At 41.9% G+C, this 24,770-nt stretch overlaps 2 protein-coding genes across 2 annotated transcripts in view; one reads left to right on the forward strand and one right to left on the reverse strand.

The window, feature by feature from the left end:
* Positions 1 to 7,590, reverse strand: part of LOC133657208 (uncharacterized) — a 52,282-nt gene extending 44,692 nt beyond the window's left edge. Inside the window, exon 1 of the mRNA XM_062058369.1 lies at positions 7,397 to 7,590. Coding sequence (XP_061914353.1) covers positions 7,397 to 7,429 — 33 coding nt within the window. The 5' untranslated portion in view covers positions 7,430 to 7,590. The remainder of the gene's footprint in view (positions 1 to 7,396) is intronic.
* Positions 7,591 to 19,823: 12,233 nt separating this feature from the next.
* The window catches only part of optc (opticin), a 25,410-nt gene continuing 20,463 nt past the window's right edge, over positions 19,824 to 24,770 (forward strand). Inside the window, exons 1-2 of the mRNA XM_062045113.1 lie at positions 19,824 to 19,953; positions 24,580 to 24,770. The exon at positions 24,580 to 24,770 is cut by the window's right edge and continues 40 nt beyond it. Coding sequence (XP_061901097.1) covers positions 19,879 to 19,953; positions 24,580 to 24,770 — 266 coding nt within the window. The 5' untranslated portion in view covers positions 19,824 to 19,878. The remainder of the gene's footprint in view (positions 19,954 to 24,579) is intronic.

Raw genomic sequence — 24,770 nt, forward strand, 5'->3', positions numbered from 1 at the left:
GATGGGAAAAATGTAAAACGCTGGGGAAGAATGAGTAAAAAAATACAATCTAGACTGGGGTCTTAAGGGGGCCCAGTCTGTAGTGGGAAAAAAACCTCCATAGCAAAGCACATATACGTATTACAACGTACATCTCGAGATATCTAGCAACAGAGGGGAGGGAGTGCGAGGTCATGATGATAGGCCGCAGCTCTCAGGCGCTGACCATCCATTCATCACCCCTATGGGATTTGCGTCGAGGGCGTTGGGTTGGGGGGGGGGGGGGGTGTATGTGTGGCGTATATATTTGTGGTTGCATGTGTGTGTAAGCCCGTAGTGTGTCTCTGTTCCGCGGCCTTGATGTCAACAACAAACGGGTGTCCACGAGAGACAAGAAGGGAGTTTGTTGTCCTTCGGGAGAGTCACGACGCCAGGGAAACAATCCAAGTTAGAATGTTTTGTATGTGAGTGAAAATAAATAAATACAAGTTTTCCCCGGCCTTTTTCAGCCTGTTAAAAAAAAACACTTTGGGAGTATCGATACTGATATATCGATACTGCCAATACCTGTTATTTATGCTGTAATATTGATTTTCAAATCAAAAGATCAATACTTTTGATGTTTTAGATATTAGAGATTATGTACAGTATATTATTAACGGGAGCAGAGTGTAAAAGTAACCAAATTGTATTAATATTTTCACGTTGGCATGTCAATACATCTCAATTATGAATAGTTTTTTCTGCTAATGGTAGTTCTTGATAATATTAATTTTACTCATTTCCTTTTTTTATGGTTTTAAACTCCATTTTCATGTACTTTGTATGATTTTGTCCTGTTTTTTTTTTGTTGTATTACCATGAATTGATTTACATGGACTATCGACTTAAACAAGTTGAAAAACGTATTCGGGTGTTACCATTTAGTGGTCAATTGTACGGAATATGTACTGTACTGTGCAATCTACTAATAAAAGTTTCAATCAATCAATCAATCAAAGCTTGACTATATTGTTATTCACGCCACTACCTCAGTTTACCTCAGACTTTGACATAAATAAATAACTCTTTCTTCTTTCTTTATGCCATGCGACATGTTATTATTTGCAATACACAACTTTTTGAATTTTAGAATAAATATTAGGTATACTTGCACTAGAGTTGTACGGTATACCTGGTACTAGTATACAGTAGTATCGCGGTACTAATGAATCAAAAAACGGTACTATACTCTGTTTGAAAAGTACCGGTTCTGCACATTTTTTTAACGGGCATAATGTTATGATCCGCTGCACGGATCATACTCTGTTTAAGTTTTTCGAGTCACTTGTGTTTTCTGTTAGTTTTGGACTCCTTAAGTTCCTGTTTATACACCTCTGAGTTTGTTACTGGTTTTACGAGCAGAGGAGCATGTTCGGCAGCGCACAATCATGGAGTACTTACAAGCAGACACAGTGTGTAGACAGAAAAGGGAGAATGGACGCATTTTGGCTTAAAAACTAACTATAAAGGTGAAGTTATAACACTGAAACGCCCTCAGGAAGAGGTGCTTTAAAACTAGCTAGTTAGCTGTTTATATACATCCGCGATCAGCAGTGTTTTAGCTACTTCTAAATCACTAATCCTCGCCTCCATGGCGACAAATAAAGTGAGTTTCTTACAAGTATCATCCCTGCAGGACGAGGAATAGCTAAACATGCTTCACTACACACCGTAGGAGGATACAATAGCTCACCGGCGTCACAATGTAAACAAACGCCATGGGTGGATCTACACCTGACATCCACTGTAATGATACCAAGTACAAGATGGTATCTAGTCGATACTGTTAGAATAATGATGTATATATTATCACACAACTTTTATGCTTAAGGGCCGTTGCTATAATTATTGTCATTTGTGCTGAAGTGGTATTTTTCTTTGTCTGTGCAAAGCTGGCAATCCAAAAGATTGCAAGCCAGTCTGGTATCAGTGTCTGTGTCCAGGAACGGCCCGCTGACTGCCAAGGCCGAACACCGCCATGACGCAGACAGAGCAGAGACAAGGCGATATCACTAGCGTCAACACTTTTGCATTTCTTGTATAATCATATATTGTGTCTAACTGGAGCTGTCGAGATTACCCCCATTCCCTCAGCGACAGCTTCAGTGATGTAACCAGGGACCTCCCAAATAAATAGAGGAAGCACGTGGGCTAGACTTTAGAGCGAAGTTTGGATCTGTAACTAGAGTACAGCCCCAAACAACGTAGTTCCTCAATTGAGCAAAATTGAACTCTGTCTCTGCATGATTCCTTGCTTCTCGTCTGTTTTAATAGATGTCATCAGTGTTTGAACCTGACACAAAATAGTCATATTATATTCATAAACTCAGTAAATACATCCCTGGACACACAATAACTTAATTTATGACCAATATATGATCCTGTAACTACTTGGCATCGGATCGATACCTAAATTTGTGGCATCATCCAAAACTAATGTAAAGTATCACACAACAGAAGAATAAGGGATTATTACATTTTAACAGAAGTGTAGATATAACATGTTAAAATGTAAAATAATCAGATGTTACCAGTAAATGATCATATGGAGCCCCTAAAGGGACACGGGAATTATTTTTTTTTAGACATGTATCTCATGCGCACGAGAAAGTATCTCGTGGCCACAAGAAACTTTTTATTAAAAAAAAAAAAAAATAATAATAATAATATATATATATATTTTTAATTTTTTTTTATAAAAAGTTTCTCGTGCGCACGAGAAAGCATTGGATGCGTGCTCATGGTTTGAGGTGTGTGTTAAAATGGCAGTTTAGGAGTTAATTTGGCTGTATTTCCAACTAGGACTTTCCCCCATGTGTGTTGTGGCAAAATGTGTGTTTCTTCCTATACAGTATACATGTATATGTGTGTGTTTTTATAAAAATAAAAAATAAAAATAATAATAATATTAATTTTTTATTTATTTATTTTTTTTAATAAAAAGTTTCACGTGGCCACGAGATACTTTCTCGTGCGCACGAGATACATGTCTAAAAAAAAATAAAAATTCCCATGTCCCTTTAGGGGCTCCGTATGATCAAGTATATTTATAATACATTTTTACAGTTGATAATGTTGATAAAAATAATAGGTAGATAAATGACACAATATGTTACTGCATATGTCAGCAGACTAATTAGGAGCCTTTGTTTGTTTACTTACTAATAAAAGACAAGTTGTCTAGTAAGTTCACTATTTTATTTAAGGACAAAATTGCAATAAGAAACATATGTTTAATGTACCCTAAGATTTTTTTTTGTTAAAATAAAGCCAATAATGCCATTTTTTGCTGTCCCATTTATTTAGAAAACTATCAATATATTGGTATCGAGACAACCCTAATTTGCACAAAGTATCGTATCGGATCAATATCGACGATACCAGCCTGAATTTTACTCGGTATCGGGTCGGAAAGAAAATCAGTGGTATGGCACAACACTACTTTTCAGTATGGCTAGAAGAATAAACACTTAAACATGAGCTTTGTCGTCTTTTAAACAAAGTTAACAGTTAAAATACGCTGAAAAATGTATAAAGTGTTCACATCTCTTCCAGTTGGTGTCATGCTAAAAATATGATTGCATGAAACAGCTGTTTTTTTTATTAAAATTAGGAATAAACACTTAAAAAATAACCTAATGGACAGGGCTGCTATGTAAAGCACGTTGCTTGGCAACCAGGGACAGGTGAGAGAGACAGCATCCAAACAGGGGATTTTGTGGCAAACAGGAAATGCAAACAAAAATAAGAGCGCCGGACAGGAAATAAAACAAAAAAACAGAAACTTATATCAATTGTCATGAGAGATCATGGCAATATTCACACAACATAACCAACAGCCAGCCTTTTACGAGACTTTTTGTTTCCAGGAAGTGATGATAAATCACTCATTCATGCCCTCAAGTGCATTCCACCAGATAAATAGTCCAAGTGAGCATTCAGTCATCCACATCAGTGAAACAATCACTTACACATCAACCACAGATAGTCCAAGTTCAAAATGCTTTTGCACGGTTTCTTCTTTCACCAAAAAATGTACACAAACTACTGAACAAAGTTCCAAAAAGGTTGTTTTTTTTCAAATCAAAAATATAAAAACATCAGGATCCAACTAGAAGAAGCAATTCTTGAAGGAATGGCGTGTGAATGCGCCAATGTTAAAGTTGAACTGAAATGCTGACAGGATGTAGTATGAATGTAAGAATAGTTTGAATGTTGGAATGGTTTGAATGTTGAAGAGTTTGAATTTCCAGGAAAACCGGAATTTGGTTTGGAACTTGGGAAAGTGTTAGTTTGAATGTCCAGGATGAGTGGAATGTGTTAATGTTGGAATTAATCAACAGCATCTTCAGGGACTCATCCCACTCTGGTCACCATTGGCTTGAACTCTTGCCCTCAGGGAGGCGCTATATTTCTATCCTAGAGCTGTTATTGCCCTTAACTCTGCACATACCTGAACACTCACCACGTTATTAACTTGCTTACCTCTGATAGAGATCTAATATAATATGTTAAAAACTTTTAACATTTTTTGTTGTCTTAAGACTATTTTATGTAGGTTGTTTTAAAAGCACTGAGCTGGATCGCTGTCCAATTTCGTTGTTTCCATAAAATGACAATAAAGGTATTCTGATATTCTGATTCTGAATGGTTTGAATAGGTTGAAAAATGTGGGAATTGTGCAACTTGGAAAAATGTCCCATTCATTTCAATGGGTACTTCCTGGAAAATTGTGAATTTGGGGAAAAGCGGGATTTTTTGGAAAACGATTAGGAGCATGAATGTCAGGAATGCTCATCAAACACTTATTTGGAACATCCCACACGTGAACAGGCTAATTGGGAACAGGTGGGTGCCATGATTGGGTATAAAAGCAGCTTCCATGAAATGCTCAGTCATTCACAAACAAGGACGGGGCGAGGGTCACCACTTTGTCAACAAATGCCTGAGCAAATTGTCCAACAGTTTAAGAACAACATTTATCAACCAGCTATTGCAAGGAATTTAGGGATTTCACCATGTACGGTCCGTAATATCATCAAAAGGTGCAGAGAATCTGGAGAAATCACTGCACGTAAGCGATGATATTATGGACCTTCGATCCCTCAGGCGGTACTGCATCAAAAAGCGACATCAGTGTGTAAAGGATATCACCACATGCGCTCAGGAACATTTCAGAAAACCACTGTCAGTAACTACAGTTGGTCGCTACATCTGTAAGTGCAAGTTAAAACTCTACTATGGAAAGCCAAAGCCATTTATCAACAACACCCAGAAACGCTGCCGGCTTCCCCCACAAAACGGCGCATCCGGAAGCGACTGTTAGAAAGCGGCTTGAATATGATCTGTAAAACATCATTTATGCAACATTTTGACCAAAGAACCACCATTACATGTTATGTAGACCACAAGGAAGTCTTTTACATTTACAAAAAATAATAATAATATAACTCCTTTAATGCGCCCTATAATCCGGTGCACCTTTTGTATGCAAATTGACCTGAATCTCATCGGCAGTGCGCCTTATAATCCGGTGCGCCCTATGGTCCGGAAAATACGGTATGTTTTTTTTCAGAATAAAATACTTATTTGTATCTTAAAATACTGCTAATTTCTAGATATACAAATCTTAATTGAGGATGTCTTATCAAGTAAAATAATCAGTCCATGCAGCTAGTTAGTTTCACTAAAATCTAGTCTTTTTATTTTATATTTTGACAGCTTTTTTTGCAATGTAACCATCAGGAATATCATTTATACTGCTTATCGTTGCATTCCTACCCTTAATTGTCTCCAAAGTGCAGCTTAATAACAGTTACTGAGCAAGGTACAAATATGTGGGAACTGGTTTGTGGGCATCACGGTGGAAGAGGGGTTAGTGCGTCTGCCTCACAATACGAAGGTCTGAGTAGTCTTGGGTTCAATCCCGGGCTCGGGATCTTTCTGTGTGGAGTTTGCATGTCCTCCCCGTGACTGCGTGGGTTCCCTCCAGGTACTCCGGCTTCCTCCCACCTCCAAAGACATGCACCTGGGGATAGGTTGATTGGCAACACTAAATTGGCCCTAGTGTATGAATGTGAGTGTGAATGTTGTCTGTCTATCTGTGTTGGCCCTGTGATGAGGTGGCGACTTGTCCAGGGTGTACCCCGCCTTCCGCCCGATTGTAGCTGAGATAGGCTCCAGCGCCCCCCGCGACCCCGAAGGGAATAAGCGGTAGAAAATGGATGGATGGTTTGTGGGCTCCAAATTGTCGTGGCCCACTGGAATAAAGAATTAGTATCTAATCGTAATTTTAGCATTAATAATGTTTGTTTTTTTTCTATTCCAGTTTAAAAATGTGAAAAGTGAGAAAATAACTATTCTTTATTTTATTTTATTTATTTTTTTAAAATATTTTTTTTATTTATTTATTATTTTTTATTTTATTTTATTTTTTTAAACTATTCTAATAGGATAATTTGCTTAATTTAAGATTTGCGAATTAAATTATTATTATTTTTTTCAGAATAAAATACTTATTTCTATCTTAAAATACTGCTAATTTCATGTGAAATAATCAGTCCATGGTGCAGCTAGTTAGTTTCACTAGTTTTTTTGTATTTTCCCCTAAAATTTAGTATTTTTATCTTATATTTTGACAGCTTTTGTTTTGCAGTGTAAACATCGGGAATATCATTAATACTGCTTATTGTTGCATTCCTACCCTTAATTGTCCCCAAAGTGCAGCTGGATAACGGTTACTGAGCAAGCTACAAATATGTGGGCTCCAAATAGTTGTGGCCCACTGAAATAAAGAATTAGCAGCCAAAGGCAACAATGTCTAACGTGCATCGGAGCAAATCCGTTTTTCGGGTCTGTGAAAGATTTATGGAATACTAATTTGTGGTCAAACAAAAACACTTCCGCCACGCTTCCAGCTTTGTCTGTTCCTCCGCTCTAACTCGACAGCAACAATATTTATTTTAGATTTCTCGGGGAAGAAACGTCATGTGACATTTGCCAAAGCTGCGGGCTCTCATTTTTTCTTCTTTTCCTTCAACCCCTTGTTAAGTATCACACAAAGAACATGTGAGGTTAGAGGTCTGGCCAGATCACAAAAAAAATTAACCCAGACACGTTTTATACACTCCCGTTTGATCTGTCGCCACTCAATGGCTATTAAATGAAGTAATCCCCAGACTTGGATGAGAGGAATGTAACAAAAAAACAAACAAAAAACAGACAGAAGAACAAGCCAGACCACAACTCTGACTGGAAAATCTTCAATCAGTCACAACTCGAGATGGTTTGTTGCAGAACATGACAACAACCGTTGCGCAATCTCATAAGTAAACAATACAATGATGTCAAGTCCTCTTGAGGCGAGTGGTCTTACCTTGGTTGCAAAGTCTAGCGCGTGCGGGTTCATCTGGATGAGGAGAAAAGGCCAACAGGTTTCAGCGTCATGTGGCCAACGTCGGGGCCCCTGGGTGGTCACGAAGTCTTACTCCAGAATCCCGGGTGTTGCGCCACTCTGAGAGCACGTCTCGCCGTGACCTGAAAAGACTGAGCTCTGCTGCTCATTGCCATCTCTACCAGTCCACGGAGACAACAGGGTGGGGAGGGTGGTGGGGTAACACAGTATATCACCGCCTCCCTTCTTGCTCCGTACTCCGGACCACCTCCTCTGCCTAGTTTTGGTCGGAGAGCTGATGTTTGACCAATGCAACAAAGCCTGTCACAAGAGCTTGTTTTTGTGTGCACGGTTCTAAAATGCCACTCCGGATGTATTCTTCTTGTGGTATGGTCACGCTAGTTCTAAACCGGTAGACTTTACATGTTCGTAAACAACCTCCAAGGTTGTTTGGTCTGTCATTATTTCATTATAGTACTCGGTAAAAGGTTTATTTTTAAGGCCAAAAATAGATATTCACTTAGTACAGGGGTGTCCAAAGTGCGGCACTTTCTGGAAAGGCCATTGCCAAAATCAAAAAAACGTTAAAAAAGTGGAATGAGGTGAAATCTAACTAGAAAACGTTGCAATGTTGATACAAAGCTGGCTGTTTTTTTTTATTTTGTCTATCTTTATTTTCCTTTTTTTAGCCAGATTCTCTGAACCCTTTGATGATATTACGGAGCGTAGATGGTGAAATCCCTAAATTCCTTGCAATAGCTGGTTGAGAAAGGTTTTTCTTAAACTGTTCAACAATTTGCTCACGCATTTGTTGACAAAGTGGTGACCCTCGCCCCATCCTTCTTTGTGAATGACTGAGCATTTCATGGAATCTACTTTTATACCCAATCATGGCACCCACCCGTTCCCAATTTGCCTGTTCACCTGTGGGATGTTCCAAATAAGTGTTTGATGAGCATTCCTCAACTTTATCAGTATTTATTGCCACCTTTCCCAACTTCTTTGTCATGTGTTGCAGCCATGAAATTCTAAGTTAATTGTTATTTGCAAAAAAAAAATAAGGTTTATGAGTTTGAACATCAAATATCTTGTCTTTGTAGTGCATTCAATTGAATATGGGTTGAAAAGTATTTGCAAATCATTGTATTCCGTTTATATTTACATCCAACATAATTTCCCAATTCATATTGAAACAGAGTTTGTATATACAGTATATATATACACTACCTTTCAAAAGTTTGGGGTCACATTGAAATGTCCTTATTTTTGAAGGAAAAGCACTGTACTTTTCAATGAAGATAACTTTAAACTAGTCTTAACTTTAAAGAAATACACTCTATACATTGCTAATGTGGTAAATGACTATTCTAGCTGCAAATGTCTGGTTTTTGGTGCAATATCTACTTAGGTGTATAGAGGCCCATTTCCAGCAACTATCACTCCAGTGTTCTAATGGTACAATGTGTTTGCTCATTGGCTCAGAAGGCTAATTGATGATTAGAAAACCCTTGTGCAATCATGTTCACACATCTGAAAACAGTTTAGCTCGTTACAGAAGCTACAAAACTGACCTTCCTTTGAGCAGATTGAGTTTCTGGAGCATCACATTTGTGGGGTCAATTAAACGCTCAAAATGGCCAGAAAAAGAGAACTTTCATCTGAAACTCGACAGTCTATTCTTGTTCTTAGAAATGAAGGCTATTCCACAAAATTTTTGAACGGTAGTGTATATATATATATTAAAAATCAGCTACTTTTCTGTAATATTTTTTTATAGACATGACCTTGTTTTCAAACTGTTATACACAGTTTATATATTTCACCAACATTTAAGTACCAACATTAGTTTTAACAACATGATATATAATACTATAAATATATATACAGTGCATACGCAAAGTATTAACAGCTCTTCACTTGTTCCACATTTTGTTATGTTACAACACCCCCTGCCCCCTTAGTTTGAGGGCCACAGACAAAGTTCACAAATACTCTAAACTCGCCAAGCACTGTACAACATTGATGCTGAAGACTGAAAACATGTATTCCTTACCACACTCAGTTACAGTGGCGTATCCATCAACATCGAAAATCAGGATCAAATAATAGTTTTCTTACTACTGTAAAGTGTAAACAAATACAAATTACTGCATGACATAATCCTCCCCCTCTCATTCTCACTCTTTTTCTGACCATTCCATTTTGTTGAAGACGGGTGAACTCACCTGCTGCCTTTTAGCACCGACCTGAGTGCTGCATTTTCACATACTGTAAGCACATGTGTCCTCCAACACCTCGTGAATGTGATTATCCAATTTGTCTATTAGTGTGGTCATTGGCAAGCCGGGGCTTTGAACTGTAAAGGAAGTAGAGTCGTCCCTTGTTTATCGCTGTTACCGTATTTTTCAGACTATAAGGCGCACTTAAAATCCTTACATTTTCTCAAAAATGGACAGTGCGCCTTATAACCCGGTGCGCCTAATGTACCGGAATAATTTTGGTCGTGCTTACCGACCTTGAAGCTATTTTATTTGGTCTATGGTGTAATGATAAGTGTGACCAGTAGATGGCAGTCACACATAAGAAATACGTGTAGACTGCAATATGACGGCAGTAAACTTTAAATGTTCCATTGAGAATATAGGACATTATACACGGCGCTCAAAAAGCAATGAAGCCGCACCGCTTGATGGATACTCGGTGCGTTACGGCTACGGTAGTCAGACGTACTCTTCCACATACAAGTATTAGTATGGTGTGTGTATAAGGACTGCAAAATGGCACCAACTAGCAGACATTTTATCGGGCTGATCTGTATTTGGGATCTGCATAAATCCTGAAAATTTGCACGCGTCCGCCTTTGTAGTCCATGTAGACACCGTTTTCGATAGGCTTCTTTATCTTCTTGTTATGTGACATTCATCCTCCACTGTTGCCATTTCTAATATAAAGTAACTTAAAGTTCTTACTTATATCTGTCAATAAATTCACTATGAAAGCGCTAAAACATACCGGTGTAGTGAGTTTACATTATTCACCCAAGGAACTTTAGTTATTAGGTTTTTTTTCACGGGACACATTTCCGGCGTTGTTGTTGCACTAGTGAGCCACGGATGAGGAGATGCTGCTCCGTTATTGATTGAAGTAAAGTCTGAATGTCATTAAAACAGTTAGCGCCATCTTTTGACACTTGTTCCACTCCCATCCTTGCACGCTACACCGCTACAACAAAGATGACGCTGCCGAAGATGAGCCACGTAAATAAGACCACCCACAAAACGGCGCATCCTGAAGCGACTGTCAGAAAGCGACTTGAAGATGATCTGTCAAACATCATCTATGCAACATTTTGACCAAAGAACCACCATCACATGTTATGTATACCAGTGGTCCCCAACCACCGATTGGTACCGGGCCGCAGAAGAAATAAAATAAAAATTAAATTAAATTAAAAAATTTTTTTTTTTTTAAATGTATTTATTAAAGCAACATAAAAAACACAATATATACATTATATATCAATATAGATCAATACAGTCTGCAGGGATACAGTCCGTAAGCACACATGATTGTATTTCTTTATGAAAAAAAAAAAAAAAAAAAGCCCCCCTCCCCCCGGTCCGTGGGACAAATTTTCAAGCGTTGACCGGTCCGCGGCTACATAAAGGTTGGGGACCACTAATGTAGACCACAAGGAAGTGTTTTATATTTAGAAAAAATATATATATGAACCCTTTAAAGGCCTACTGAAATTTTTTTTTTTTATTTAAACGGGGATAGCAGATCTATTCTATGTGTCATACTTGATCATTGGGCGATATTGCCATATTTTTGCTGAAAGGATTTAGTATAAAACAACGACGATAAAGATCGCAACTTTTGGTATCTGATTAAAAAAAGGCTTGCCCCTACCGGAAGTAGCGTGACGTAGTCAATTGAACATATCCACAAAGTTCCCTATTGTTTACAATGATGGCCGCCAGAAGTGAGAGAGATTCGGACCGAGAAAGCGACGATTTCCCCATTAATTTGAGCGAGGATGAAAGATTTGTGGATGAGGAAAATGCAAGTGAAGGACTAGTGGGGAGTGGAAGTGATTCAGATAGGGAAGATGCTGTGAGAGCCGGGGGTGACCTGATATTCAGCTGGGAATGACTACAACAGTAAATAAACACAAAACATATATATACTCTATTAGCCACAACACAACCAAGCTTATATTTAATATGCCACAAATTAATCCCGCATAACAAAGCTCCTAGCTACTAGCTACTAGCTTGAGCTAGTTATAGCTCGAGCGGGTAATATGGACGGGATCCCGTATATATAACCCGCCAATACAATTCAAACACCTGCACAACACACACACTCACTCAGCCCAAAGGACCGTTCACCTAACCCAAGGTTCATAAAGTTTATATATTTAACCAAAGTTACGTACGTGACACGCATGTACGGGCAAGCGATCAAATGTTTGGAAGCGCGCGGGTGGGACCTGATATTCAGCTGGGAATGACTACAACAGTAAATAAACACAAGACATATATATACTCTATTAGCCACAACACAACCAAGCTTATATTTAATATGCCACAATTTAATCCCGCATAACAAACACCTAGGTGTTTGTTATGCTAGCTCCTAGCTCCTAGCTCGAGCTAGTTATAGCAAGCGATCAAATGTTTGGAAGCACAGCTACGTACTCACGGTATCGCGTCTGTGTATCCAAATCAAAGTCCTCCTGATTAGAGTCTCTGTTGTCCGAGTTCTTCGATCTTGACTGCATCTTTCGGGAATGTAAACAAACACCGGCTGTGTTGCTGACTTCCCTCGCAAAATATCCGCTTCGCATCGACAACTTTCTTCTTTGCTTGTTCAGCTTCTTTTTCCATAATGCAATGAATGTCCAGAATACTGTGGAATAATGAGATGAAAACAGAGCTATTTCGTATTGGCTTCAATGGGGAAGCCATACATATGTTAAACTGGCTACGTCACGCGCATACGTCATCATACCGAGAAATGTTAAAGAGGTTCATTTAGCCTACTAATGTGTATTTATAAATAGTTGATTTATATAGGCTAGTAATCCCACCACCTCAGGTGGGATGGAACAATCCATATAACACGTCACAGATGACGTCACACTAACATCACGTGACACCTCTGAGGAAGGCTGCAGAAGCAAGATAGCCGAAACTTGTCAGGTACAAAACTTTACCTTACTAGCCTATATAAATCAACTATTTATAAATACACATTAGTAGGCTAAATGAACCTCTTTAACATATTACGTATAAGTCATGGACAGTGCAGTGTCAAAGAATTCCGTTGTTTGGAACAACTGGAACACAAACTGGCCCGCTTCCGCAACCACCTGAGATTCACATTACGTTGCCGAGATGAAAGAGTTGTTCCAACAAGCTTGGGGATCAAAAACCCAATTCCGACGATGAACGCGGAACGAATTGTAAGAAAAGCACGGAATGCCTTGGTGAGAGAAAGAATACGATGCACGGTGAATAAGATCAACAACATAGAAGAGCAGTTAACCGAAAAAAGGAGTGGATTTAAACAACGTTTCCCCCTGGACACGGAAACCGAACGAATAATGAATGAACACCTACAACGTGAGCACGAGAAGGAATTCAAGACAACAAAATACCGTCACATCAGAAAACTTGAGAAGCTAACCTCAGCGAAAAAGGAGGAGGAACACACACAAAAAAGAGAAAAATGGGTATGTAACCTTTCACAACGCAAATTAACAGTAATGGAAAACAAGGTGTTGTCTCGCGGCCTTAACTTTGCTACAACCCCAATAAACATCCCATACGAAGAATTCATCGTAGCAACAGAGATAGCATGTCATAAATTGACAAATCAAGGCGACAAAGCGGGTTTGCGCAACGAGGTAGCAGGGATACTGAAGACTGCCAAAATAACACACAAAAACACCGGTAGGGAAGAATGGAAAGCTATACAGTCAATAGCCAAAGACAAAACCATCAAAATACTACCTGCAGATAAAGGAAGGACAACAGTCATTATGGACACAAAACAATATGAAAACCAAATGATAGCTATGCTGGAGGATAAAGACACATATGAAGTTCTAAAAAAGGACCCGACGGAAGACAAAAAGAAAAAACTGAAGACTCTACTAAAACCATTAGTGGACGAGGGAAAAATAGACAAGGACAACTACAGTTTTTTAGTACCGACAGCCAGTATCACCCCTAGAATATACGGCACCCCCAAAATACATAAAAAAGACGTTCCACTCCGCCCAATTGTTGACAGTATAGGCTCAGTTACATACAACCTTTCGAAAGCCCTAGTCGAGATAATAAAACCTCTCCTAGGCCAGACGAAGCAACACTGCAAAAACTCAAAGCAGCTGGCACAAGAATTAAGCACTGTAAAAGTAGAATCAGACGAGATACTCATATCTCACGACGTAGTCTCCCTATTCACAAAAACACCAGTGGACGTCACAATAAACATAGTACAGAACCGCCTGAAAGCAGATTCAACACTCCGGAAACGAACAAACCTAACAGTTGAAGACACAGTCCAGTTGTTATCATTCGTAGCCAAGTCTACATATTTCCTGTTCAGAGGGACCGTATACAGACAGAAGGAGGGTTTTGCCATGGGGGACCCCCTCTCAGCCATCATGAGTGGTTTCTTCATGGAGGACCTGGAGGCCAAAGCCATAGCCACCGCTCCCGAAGGATGTAGACTGTCCCTCTGGAGGCGCTATGTGGACGACATCCTGGAGAAAATTAAGACCGGCCACACACAAAGACTCACAGACCACTTAAACACCATAGATGAGACGGGAAACATAAAGTTTACTCATGAAGAGGAAGAGCACAGATCCATCGCGTTCCTGGACATGAAAATCAAGCACACTGAGGATGGAAGCATCAAGATAACAATATACAGAAAACCCACACACACAGATCAATATTTACTATGGACATCAGAGCACCCCACAGCACACAAATTGTCAGTAGTCCGCACCCTACATGATCGCACCAAGGTGATCACAGACAACCATGACAGAGAAAAGGAGGAGGACCATATAAAACAGGCGCTCAAAGCCTGCAACTACCCAAACTGGGCCATAAACAAAGGCAAACGAGAGGTCCAAAGGAACAACAAGGAGAAAAAAAAGGAGAAAGGTTCTAGGCCTGAGAACCTGGGCATGGTCACCCTCCCATACGTCAGGGGTGTCACAGAACGCATACAGCGAGCGATGAGGAAACACCACATCAGCACACCAGTGAAGCCGCACATCAAGCTTCGCCAAATCCTAGTACACCCTAAGGATGAGATCCCCCCCTGAGAAAAAGTGTGATGTGATATATGAGATCCCTTGCCTAACATGCAATAAAACATACATAGGAGAGACAGGTCGACAGTTCAGCACACGAAAAAAGGAACACCAGAAAGAATGTGAAAAGGAAACATCTGGGACGCTCACCCGTGCAACGAGAATGAAAGCAACGCAGGAAAATCTGAAATCAGCCATTTCAGACCACTGCAAGAGGGAAAACCATCTAATGAACTGGGAGGCAGCCAAGGTAATTAGAATGGAAAGCAACAAATTCCATCGGTGGATCAAAGAGGCGGTCGAAATCAGGAAGCGGGCCCCAAAGACTGTCAACAGGGACGAGGGAGCCTACCAACTATCCCACACCTGGGACACAGTCCTGCAGGGCCGCCCCCGGCCGTTTGGTGGACATCCGGACGACAGGGGGCGCCCCGCCCTACCCCCGACGCACACCAGGGGACACCGCCATCCCACCACCTCAGGTGGGATGGAACAATCCATATAACACGTCACAGATGACGTCACACTAACATCACGTGACACCTCTGAGGAAGGCTGCAGAAGCAAGATAGCCGAAACTTGTCAGGTACAAAACTAGCCTATATAAATCAACTATTTATAAATCATACGAGACGTTTTCAAGCGGAAGTGTGGCGGGAAATTTAAAATGTCACTTTATAAGTTAACCCGGCCGTATTGGCATGTGTTGCAATGTTAAGATTTCATCATTGATATATAAACTATCAGACTGCGTGGTCGGTAGTAGTGGCTTTCAGTAGGCCTTTAATACGCCTTGGTGCGCTTTTTGTATGAAAATAGACCTGACTAGACCTGCTCATCGGCAGTGCGCCTTTTAATCCAGTGCACCCTATGGTCCGAAAAATAAAATTAATCAGCATAATAAAAACCTTTAAATATTATGCAAAACCAACTTTTCTTACCTACTTGTGTTGTGTATTTGGGATCTGCAGAAGTCCCGAAAGTGTGAAATCAAACCATGTGTGGGTATTTATAAAACATTATTGCCTTCCTTAAGGGGGAACTGCACTTTGTTGGGAATGTTGCCTATCGTTCACAATCTTTATGAGAGACAAGAAAACATATGTTTTTTTATGATTTTAAAGCTGATAAAATGGGATTTACCATTGTAGCCTTCAAAGCCTCCTAAACAACTTAAAAACCCTCCATCAATCACAAGGAAGTGTTTTACATTTAGAAAAAAATAACAATAATATGACTCCTTTAATGCGCCTTTTAATCCGGTGCACATTTTGTATGAAAATAAAAATCCACTCATCGGCAGTGCGCTTCATAATCCGGTGCGCCCTATGGTCCGACAAATACGGTAATTGCTTCCGTGATCATTTTATTTCCGCAAAGTATCAGTAATCAGTTGACAGTAAAAAGTCGTCGTCGCAATTGTTGGATATGACTTTAAACCATAACCAAGCGTGCATCACTATAGCTCTTGTCTCAAAGTAGGTGTACTGTCACCACCTGTCACATCACGCCCTGACTTGTTTTGAGTTTTTTGCTGTTTTCCTGTGTGTAGTGTTTTAGTTCTTGTCTGGCACTCCTATTTTGGTGGCTTTTCCTCTTTTTTTGGTATTTTCCTGTAGCAGTTTCATGTCTTCCTTTGAGCGATATTTCCCGCATCTACTTTTGTTTTAGCAATCAAGAATATTTCAGTTGTTTTTATCCTTCTTTGTGGGGACATGGTTTTTTGTGTTTTTTTTTTCTTTTAAATGTCCTGCCCAGCTTCTCGGGCAAATCATATAGCAGATGTAGATGCCCATATCGGCTGTTCAGATTTACTTTACAAAAGAGAAGTGTAGGATACTTCTCTTGTTGCCTTACTTGTATTTTGACTTTATTAAATGTATTTATATTATCATTTGGTGCAGCCGGGCCGGACCAGGAGGGGATAGAAAGAGAGAAACTCACATTGAGCGATATTTCCCGCATCTACTTTGTTTTAGCAATCAAGAATATTTCAGTTGTTTTTATCCTTCTTTGTGGGGACATTGTTGATTGTCATGTCATGTTCGGATGTACATTGTGGACGCCGTCTTTGCTCCACAGTAAGTCTTTGCTGTCGTCCAGCATTCTGTTTTTGTTTACTTTGTAGACAGTTCAGTTTTAGTTTCGTTCTGCATAGCCTTCCCTAAGCTTCAATAACTTTTCTTAGGGGCACTCACCTTTTGTTTATTTTTGGTTTAAGCAATAGACACCTTTTTACCTGCACCCTGCCTCCCGCTGTTTCCGACATCTACAAAGCAATTAGCTCCCGGCTGCCACCTACTGATATGGAAGAGTATTACACGGTTACTCTGCTGAGCTCTAGACAGCACGACATTCAACAACAACACATCATTTGCAGACTATAATTACTGGTTTGCAAAACATATTTTTAACCCAAATAGGTGAATTTAGATCATCTCCCACGGCACACCAGACTGTATCGGCACTGCTTTACAGCACACTCTGATTGGTGAGGTCTCAAATAGAGTTTTAGTGTATTTCGCCATTGTTATGCTTGAACATGCTCAATTTAGGAACAAACAATTGTAGAATACTCTTTAAGAATGTTTGGGGTGTGGTGTGGTAAAGTTGCAATATTTGAAGCGCGACATGGCGAGGAACGACCGCACTATCTTAAACTGTGTCCGAGGTGCAAATGTCTAGAGTTTTGCAAATCACTGTGTGTAATGTTTTGCAAAAAGTGTGGAGGTAACTCTGTGCTACCCTGGACAGGTGTTTTCCCAGCAGGCACAAGACATTGATACAACATTGATTATCCATCCATCCATCCATCTTCTTCCGCTTATCCGAGGTCGGGTCGCGGGGGCAGCAGCCTAAGCAGGGAAACCCAGACTTTCCTCTCCCCAGCCACTTCGTCCAGCTCTTCCCGGGGGATCCCGAGGCGTTCCCAGGCCAGCCGGGAGACATAGTCTTCCCAACGTGTCCTGGGTCTTCCATGTGGCCTCCTACCAGTCGGACGTGCCCTAAACACCTCCCTAGATGCCCGAAACACCTCATCTGGCTCCTCTCGATGTGGAGGAGCAGCGGCTTTACTTTGAGCTCCCCCCGGATGGCAGAGCTTCTCACCCTATCTCTAAGGGAGAGCCCCGCCACCCGGCGGAGGAAACTCATTTCGGCCGCTTGTACCCGTGATCTTGACCATAGGTGAGGATGGGAACGTAGATTGACCGGTAAATTGAGAGCTTTGCCTTCCGGCTCAGCTCCTTCTTCACCACAACGGATCGATACAGCGTCTGCATTACTGAAGACGGCGCACCGATCCGCCTGTTGATCTCACAATCCACTCTTCCCTCACTCGTGAACAAGACTCCGAGGTACTTCAACTCCTCCACTTGGGGCAGGGTCTCCTCCCCAACCCGTACATGGCACTCCACCCTTTTCCGAGCGAGAACCATGGACTCGGATGTGGAGGTGCTGATTCTCATCCCAGTCGCTTCACACTCGGCTGCGAACCGATCCAGTGAGAGCTGAAGATCCTGGCCAGATCATCTGCAAAAAGCAGAGACCTAACCCTGCAGCCACCAAACCGGATCCCCTCAACGCCTTAACTGTGCCTAGAAATTCTGTCCATAAAAGTTATGAACAGAATCGATGACAAAGGACAGCCTTGGCGGAGTCCAACCCTCACTGGAAATGTGTCCGATTTACTGGCAGCAATGCTGACCAAGCTCTGACACTGATCGTACAGGGAGCAGACCGCCACAATCAGACAGTCCGATACCCCATACTCTCTGAGCACTCCCCACAGGACTTCCCGAGGGACACGGTCGAATGCCTTCTCCAAGTCCACAAAGCACATGTAGACTGGTTGGGCAAACTCTCATGCTTCCTCAAGGACCCTGCCGAGAGTATAGAGCTGGTCCACAGTTCCACGACCAGGACGAAAACCACACTGTTCCTCCTGAATCCGAGGTTCGACTATCTGGCGTAGCCTCCTCTCCAGTACATCTGAATAGACCTTACCGGGAAGGCTGAGGAGTGTGATCCCACGATAGTTGGAACATACCCTCCGGTTCCCCTTCTTAAAGAGAGGAACCACCACCCTGGTCTGCCAATTCAGAGGTACCGCCCCTGATGTCCACGCGATGCTGCAGAGTCTTGTCAACCAAGACAGCCCCACAGCATCCAGAGCCTTAAGGAACTCCGGGCGGATCTCATCCACCCCCGGAGCCTTGCCACAGAGGAGCTTTTTAACTACCTCAGCAACCTCAGCCTCAGAAATAGGAGAGCCCACCACGGATTCCCCAGGCACTGCTTCCTCATAGGAAGATGTGTTGGTGGGATTGAGGAGGTCTTCAAAGTATTCCCTCCACCGATCCACAACATCCGCAGTCGAGGTCAGCAGAACACCATCCTCACCATACACGGTGTTGACAGTGCACTGCTTCCCCTTCCTGAGGCGGCGGATGGTGGTCCAGAATCGCTTTGAAGCTGTCCGGAAGTCGTTTTCCATGGCTTCCCCGAACTCCTCCCATGTCCGAGTTTTTGCCTCCGCCACCGCTGAAGCCGCACACCGCTTGGCCTGTCAGTACCTGTCTGCTGCCTCCTCCACATCGAGAGGAGCCAGATGAGGTGGTTCGGGCATCTGGTCAGGATGCCACCCGAACGCCTCCCAAGGGAGGTGTTTAGGGCACGTCCGACTGGTAGGAGGCCACGGGGAAGACCCAGGACACGTTGGGAGGACTATGTCTCCCGGCTGGCCTGGGAACGCCTCGGGATCCCTCGGGAAGAGCTGGACGAAGTGGCTGGGGAGAGGGAAGTCTGGGTTTCCCTGCTTAGGCTGCTGCCCCCACGACCGGACCTCGGATAAGCGGAAGAAGATGGATGGATGGGTCAGGACAAAAAAAATAATTGAGCAATGGCCTCTCCTTGAATGTCCTTCTTGTGCAGAAAACTGTATGTTGACAGCTGAGTACACGTTGACTGGAATGACCCGCACAACCCCCTTTTTCTTTCTGCCGTGTCACCACCCCCCACTTTTTTCCCCTTCATAATGACGCATTGTTCAGAAGCAAGACTGTGGGCGAGGGAACAGCCAGACCTGCCTGGACTCTGGGGCCGGCCAGGGAGTCCTCAAGCTATGAAGAAGGGAACTACAGCAACAGAGGTTTGGAAGTCCACAAACCCTTCAAGACCGTTCTACAGAAATAAATCAGTAAGTTCCTCGGCTATGACTGTCTCGTGTATTGATGCTAACCATGTCAAGTTCATTACTAATTAATTGGTAAAATTGCATCAAGAATAACTACCAATCATATTAAAAAGAACGTTTTCTTTGTTCCCCGCTCTGGGCTGATTTAATCAGGGGAGGAATGTGTTTTCTCTTAGCAGGATTAAAACCTGACCTTCAGTCAACGTTTTTCCTCGGAAAAAGTAATTCATACAATCATGTAGATCGCTCAGTCTGTATTGCAATGTAAACAGAATGCTTTTCAAAAAACAACAAAAAAAAACAACAATAGTCTTTTATTATGCGTACATGGAATGGTAATTGTTTTGGGTGAGGGTTCGCAGTGGTGTGGAATTACACTGCACTATGCTACTATATGTCGCAAACACAATAGTCTTACTTCTTTTAGTCAAAAATGACATGAACTGAATAACCTCAGAAACTTGACTCTTTCTTCCCCTTGACGTAGTCTTTGGACCGAACCCTCACAGACTATTGTCACTTTCAGAGTCAACATTCCTTTGGTGTTCTCGCCAAACCGCTAAATTGTCTCATTGCCTCCCCAATTACAACAGAACTAGGATGTGACTAGGAAAAAAAACTGTTGTACATGTAAACGTTTTAAACTGATCCTATTCATGAAATACTAAACAGTGTCAGTTCAGCGTGTCCCGAGACAACAATAACAATATAATAATGGGGCGGTAGGGTTCCAGGTTCGATCCCTAGTCACTGCCGTTGTGTCCTTGGGCAAGACACTTTACCCACCTGCTCCCAGTGCCACCCACACTGGTTTAAATGTAACATAGATATCGGGTTTCGCTATGTAAAAGTGCTTTGAGTCACTAGAGAAAAGCGCTATATAAATATAATACTTTATTCTGATTTCCCTGGAGAATAACTGATCCGGAGCCAAGGATGCACAGAAAACACAATTGAGACTAGGGCTGGGCGATATGACCTTTTATTAATATCTCAATATTTTTAGGCCATGTCACGATACATGATATATATCTCCATATTTTGCCTTAGCCTTGAATGAACACTTGATGCATATAATCAAAGCAGTATGATGATTCTGTGTCTACATTAAAGGCCTACTGAAATGATTTTTTATTTATTTAAACGGGGATAGCAGATCCATTCTATGTGTCATACTTGATCATTTCGCGATATTGCCATATTTTTGCTGAAAGGATTTAGTAGAGAACATCGACGATAAAGTTCACAACTTTTGGTCCCTGATAAAAAAAAAGCCTTGCCTGTACCGGAAGTAGCGTGACGTCGCAGGTTGAAGGGCTCCTCACATTTCCCCATTGTTTACACCAGCAGCGAGAGCGATTCGGACAGAGAAAGCGACGATTACCCCATTAATTTGAGCCAGGATGAAAGAATTGTGGATAAGGAACGTAAGAGTGAAGGACTAGAGCAGGGGTCGGCAACCTTTACCACTCAAAGAGCCATTTTGGCAAGTTTCATGAATTAAAGAAAGTAATGGGAGCCACAAAAAAAAATTTATAATTTAAAATGAAAAACACCGCATACAAAGCTTAAACGCTTTGTGCTATGTTAACTAGGGGTCTCCGACACACGCACCGGCACGCACTTTAATGTGGAAATTTGATGTTAGTGCAGCCCGCGAGTTTTGAATGAATGGTGCTTGATAGCGTCATACTTGCCAACCCTCTCATTTTTCCCAGGGGACTCCCGAATATCAGAGCGTGATGACACTGCATTTGGCGCCCTCTACAGTCTGCCCTAACAGTGTACCTGCTCAACCACACGTAGAATGCAATTTCAGCTTGCTCACGTAAGTGAAAGCAAGGCGTACTAACTCAGCAGCCACACAGCTTACACTGACGGTACCAATACCCAGAATCCCATGCAGCCCTAACTCTTCCGCTCAACCAACGCACGGAGAGGGGGGGGGGGGGGTTGATGTGTGGGGGGATTTGGTGGTAGCGGGGGTGTATAATGTAGACCGGAAGAGTTAGGGCTGCATGGGATTCTGGGTAATGGTTGTGTTGTGTTTATGTTGTGTTACGGTGGGATGTTCTCCAGAAATGTGTTTTTCATTCTTTTTTGGTGTGGGTTCACAGTGTGGCGCGTATTTGTAACGTAACAATGTTAAAGTTGTTTGATACGGCTACCGTCAGTGTAAGCTGTGTGGCTGATGAGTAAGTATGCTTTGCTGTCTCCTGTGTGTGCAAGTAATAACAGCATGTGGCTGGACTGGCATGCTGTATGTAAATGCCATAGAGGACAATTACTGCAGGGCAATTAGGGCATGCCCTTTATTTAGTAATTAGAGTGTAAATAGGATTATTTTTTCCCTGGGAGTAATCTATGAGGGACACTGAGATCCATAAATCTCCTGGGAAAATCGGGGGGGTCGGCATGTATGTAACTGAGCCTCATCAGAGTGGTCAAGGAGCCGCATGCGGCTCCGGAGCCGCGGGTTGCCGACCCCTGGACTAGAGTGTAGTGCAGGACGTATCTTTTTTTCGCTCTGACCGTAACTTAGGTACAAGGGTTCATTGGATTCCACACTTTCTCCTTTTTCTATTGTGGATCACGGATTTGTATTTTAAACCACCTCGGATACTATATCCTCTTGAAAATGAGAGCCGAGAACGCGAAATGGACATTCACAGTGACTTTTATCCCCACGACAATACATCGGCGAAGCTCTTTAGCTACGGAGCTAACGTGATAGCACATCGGGCTTAAATGCAGATAGAAACAAAAGAAATAAACCCCTGACTGGAAGGATAGACAGAAGATCAACAATACTACTATCAGGAGACACCGAACCAAACACTGGACCTGTAACTACACGGTTAATGCTGTGCCGCCTGTCGAAGCCTAGTAATGGTGTTGCTAACGACGCTATTGAAGCTAACTTAGCTACGGGACCTCGACAGAGCTATAATAAATGATAAATGGGTTATACTTGTATAGCGCTTTTCTACCTTCAAGGTACTCAAAGCGCTTTGACAGTATTTCCACATTCACCCATTCACACACACATTCACACACTGATGGCGGGAGCTGGCATTCAAGGCGCTAACCAGCAGCCATCAGGAGCAAGGGTGAAGTGTCTTGCCCAAGGACACAACGAACGTGACTAGGATGGTAGAAGGTGGGGATTGAACCCCAGTAACCAGCAACCCTCCGATTGCTGGCACGGCCACTCTACCAACTTTGCCACGCCGCTATGCTAAAAACATTAGCTATCACCTACGCCAGCCCTCATCTGCTCATCAACACCCGTGCTCACCTGCGTTCCAGCGATCGACGGCGCGACGAAGGACTTCACCCGATCATCGATGCGGTCGGCGGCTAACGTCGGCTAGCGTCGGATAGCGCGTCTGCTATCCAACTCAAAGTCCTCCTGGTTGTGTTGCTGCAGCCAGCCGCTAATACACCGATCCCACCTACAGCTTTCTTCTTTGCAGTCTTCATTGTTCATTAAACAAATTGCAAAAGATTCACCAACACAGATGTCCAGAATACTGTGGAATTTTGCGATGAAAACAGAGCTGTTTGTATTGTGATACAATGGTTCCGAATACTTCCGTTTCAACCATTGACGTCACGCGCATACGTCATCATATATAGACGTTTTCAGCCAGATATTTCCCGGGAAATCTAAAATTGCACTTTATAAGTTAACCCGGCCGTATTGGCATGTGTTGCAATGTTAAGATTTCATCATTGATATATAAACTATCAGACTGCGTGGTCGGTAGTAGTGGCTTTCAGTAGGCCTTTAAAACATTCTTGTTCATACTGCATTATTATATGCTCATTTTAAACTTTCATGCAGAGAGGGATATCACAACTAAGTCAATTTACCAAAAGTGTATTTATTAAACAGTTATTAAGCAGTGGCACAAACATTCATGTCATTTCCAAAACAGAAAGTGCAAGATTGTCAGAGACATTTTAAAACAAGCTAGTAGTGCACTTTTGTGCATGATGTCACTAAGATGACATATCAAAACAACACTAAATTAAAGTGTACTTTTTGTACGGAACGCCACTACAATATTTTAAAACAAATAAAGTGCACTTTTGTGCATGATGTCACACACGATATTACAATAAGTGTCAAATAAAAATGAGCTGCATAATAGCAAATCAAATAGTGTATGTCCTTTGCTATGCGGACGTTACCTCCTTCTGTTGTTGACTATTTGTTTCGTACGGTGTAAAATACAAAAAGATTCTTCTCAAACTAGTTCATCATCAGGACAGCTGCATCATGTATCAAAGTTTCTGCCTTCTCCACTTATTTACACATGGAAACTTAAAAAAAAAAAATGTTGTATGCAAAGTCTCTGCATATTTCAACAAATATGCCTGATGAGGACTCCAAAAAGTCAATAACATCAATAAAGCTCACCTTTGTGCATTCACACACAGCATAAAAGGTTTGGTGGACAAAATGAGACAAAGAAGAAGTGGCATTATACGAGTCTTTCTGTGGCAGCGTCGGAGAAAGTTTTACATGTAAACAAAACGGTCAAAACTTTTATCGTGCAAACACTCGGACTCAGCTGCAGTAATAAGAGTCTCGGGAACTAAACCCCTTTCTAATGCGTGCAGGTGACGCCCATGTTTGAGCTGAGGGCATCTTTGCCATCTTTGATGATGGCCGTCGCCTTAGCCTTACTTGTCTCAGGTCCCTGCCCTGGGTTCACATCGCCACTACATGATCCCCACGACGATGATGGGTTTGACCTGGAGAACTACGACCTGAACACCGTGACGGACTTGGAGACCCTGGGAGCCAACGT

This window comes from Entelurus aequoreus, linkage group LG01, assembly GCF_033978785.1.
Source record: "Entelurus aequoreus isolate RoL-2023_Sb linkage group LG01, RoL_Eaeq_v1.1, whole genome shotgun sequence".
Lineage (NCBI taxonomy): Eukaryota > Metazoa > Chordata > Actinopteri > Syngnathiformes > Syngnathidae > Entelurus > Entelurus aequoreus.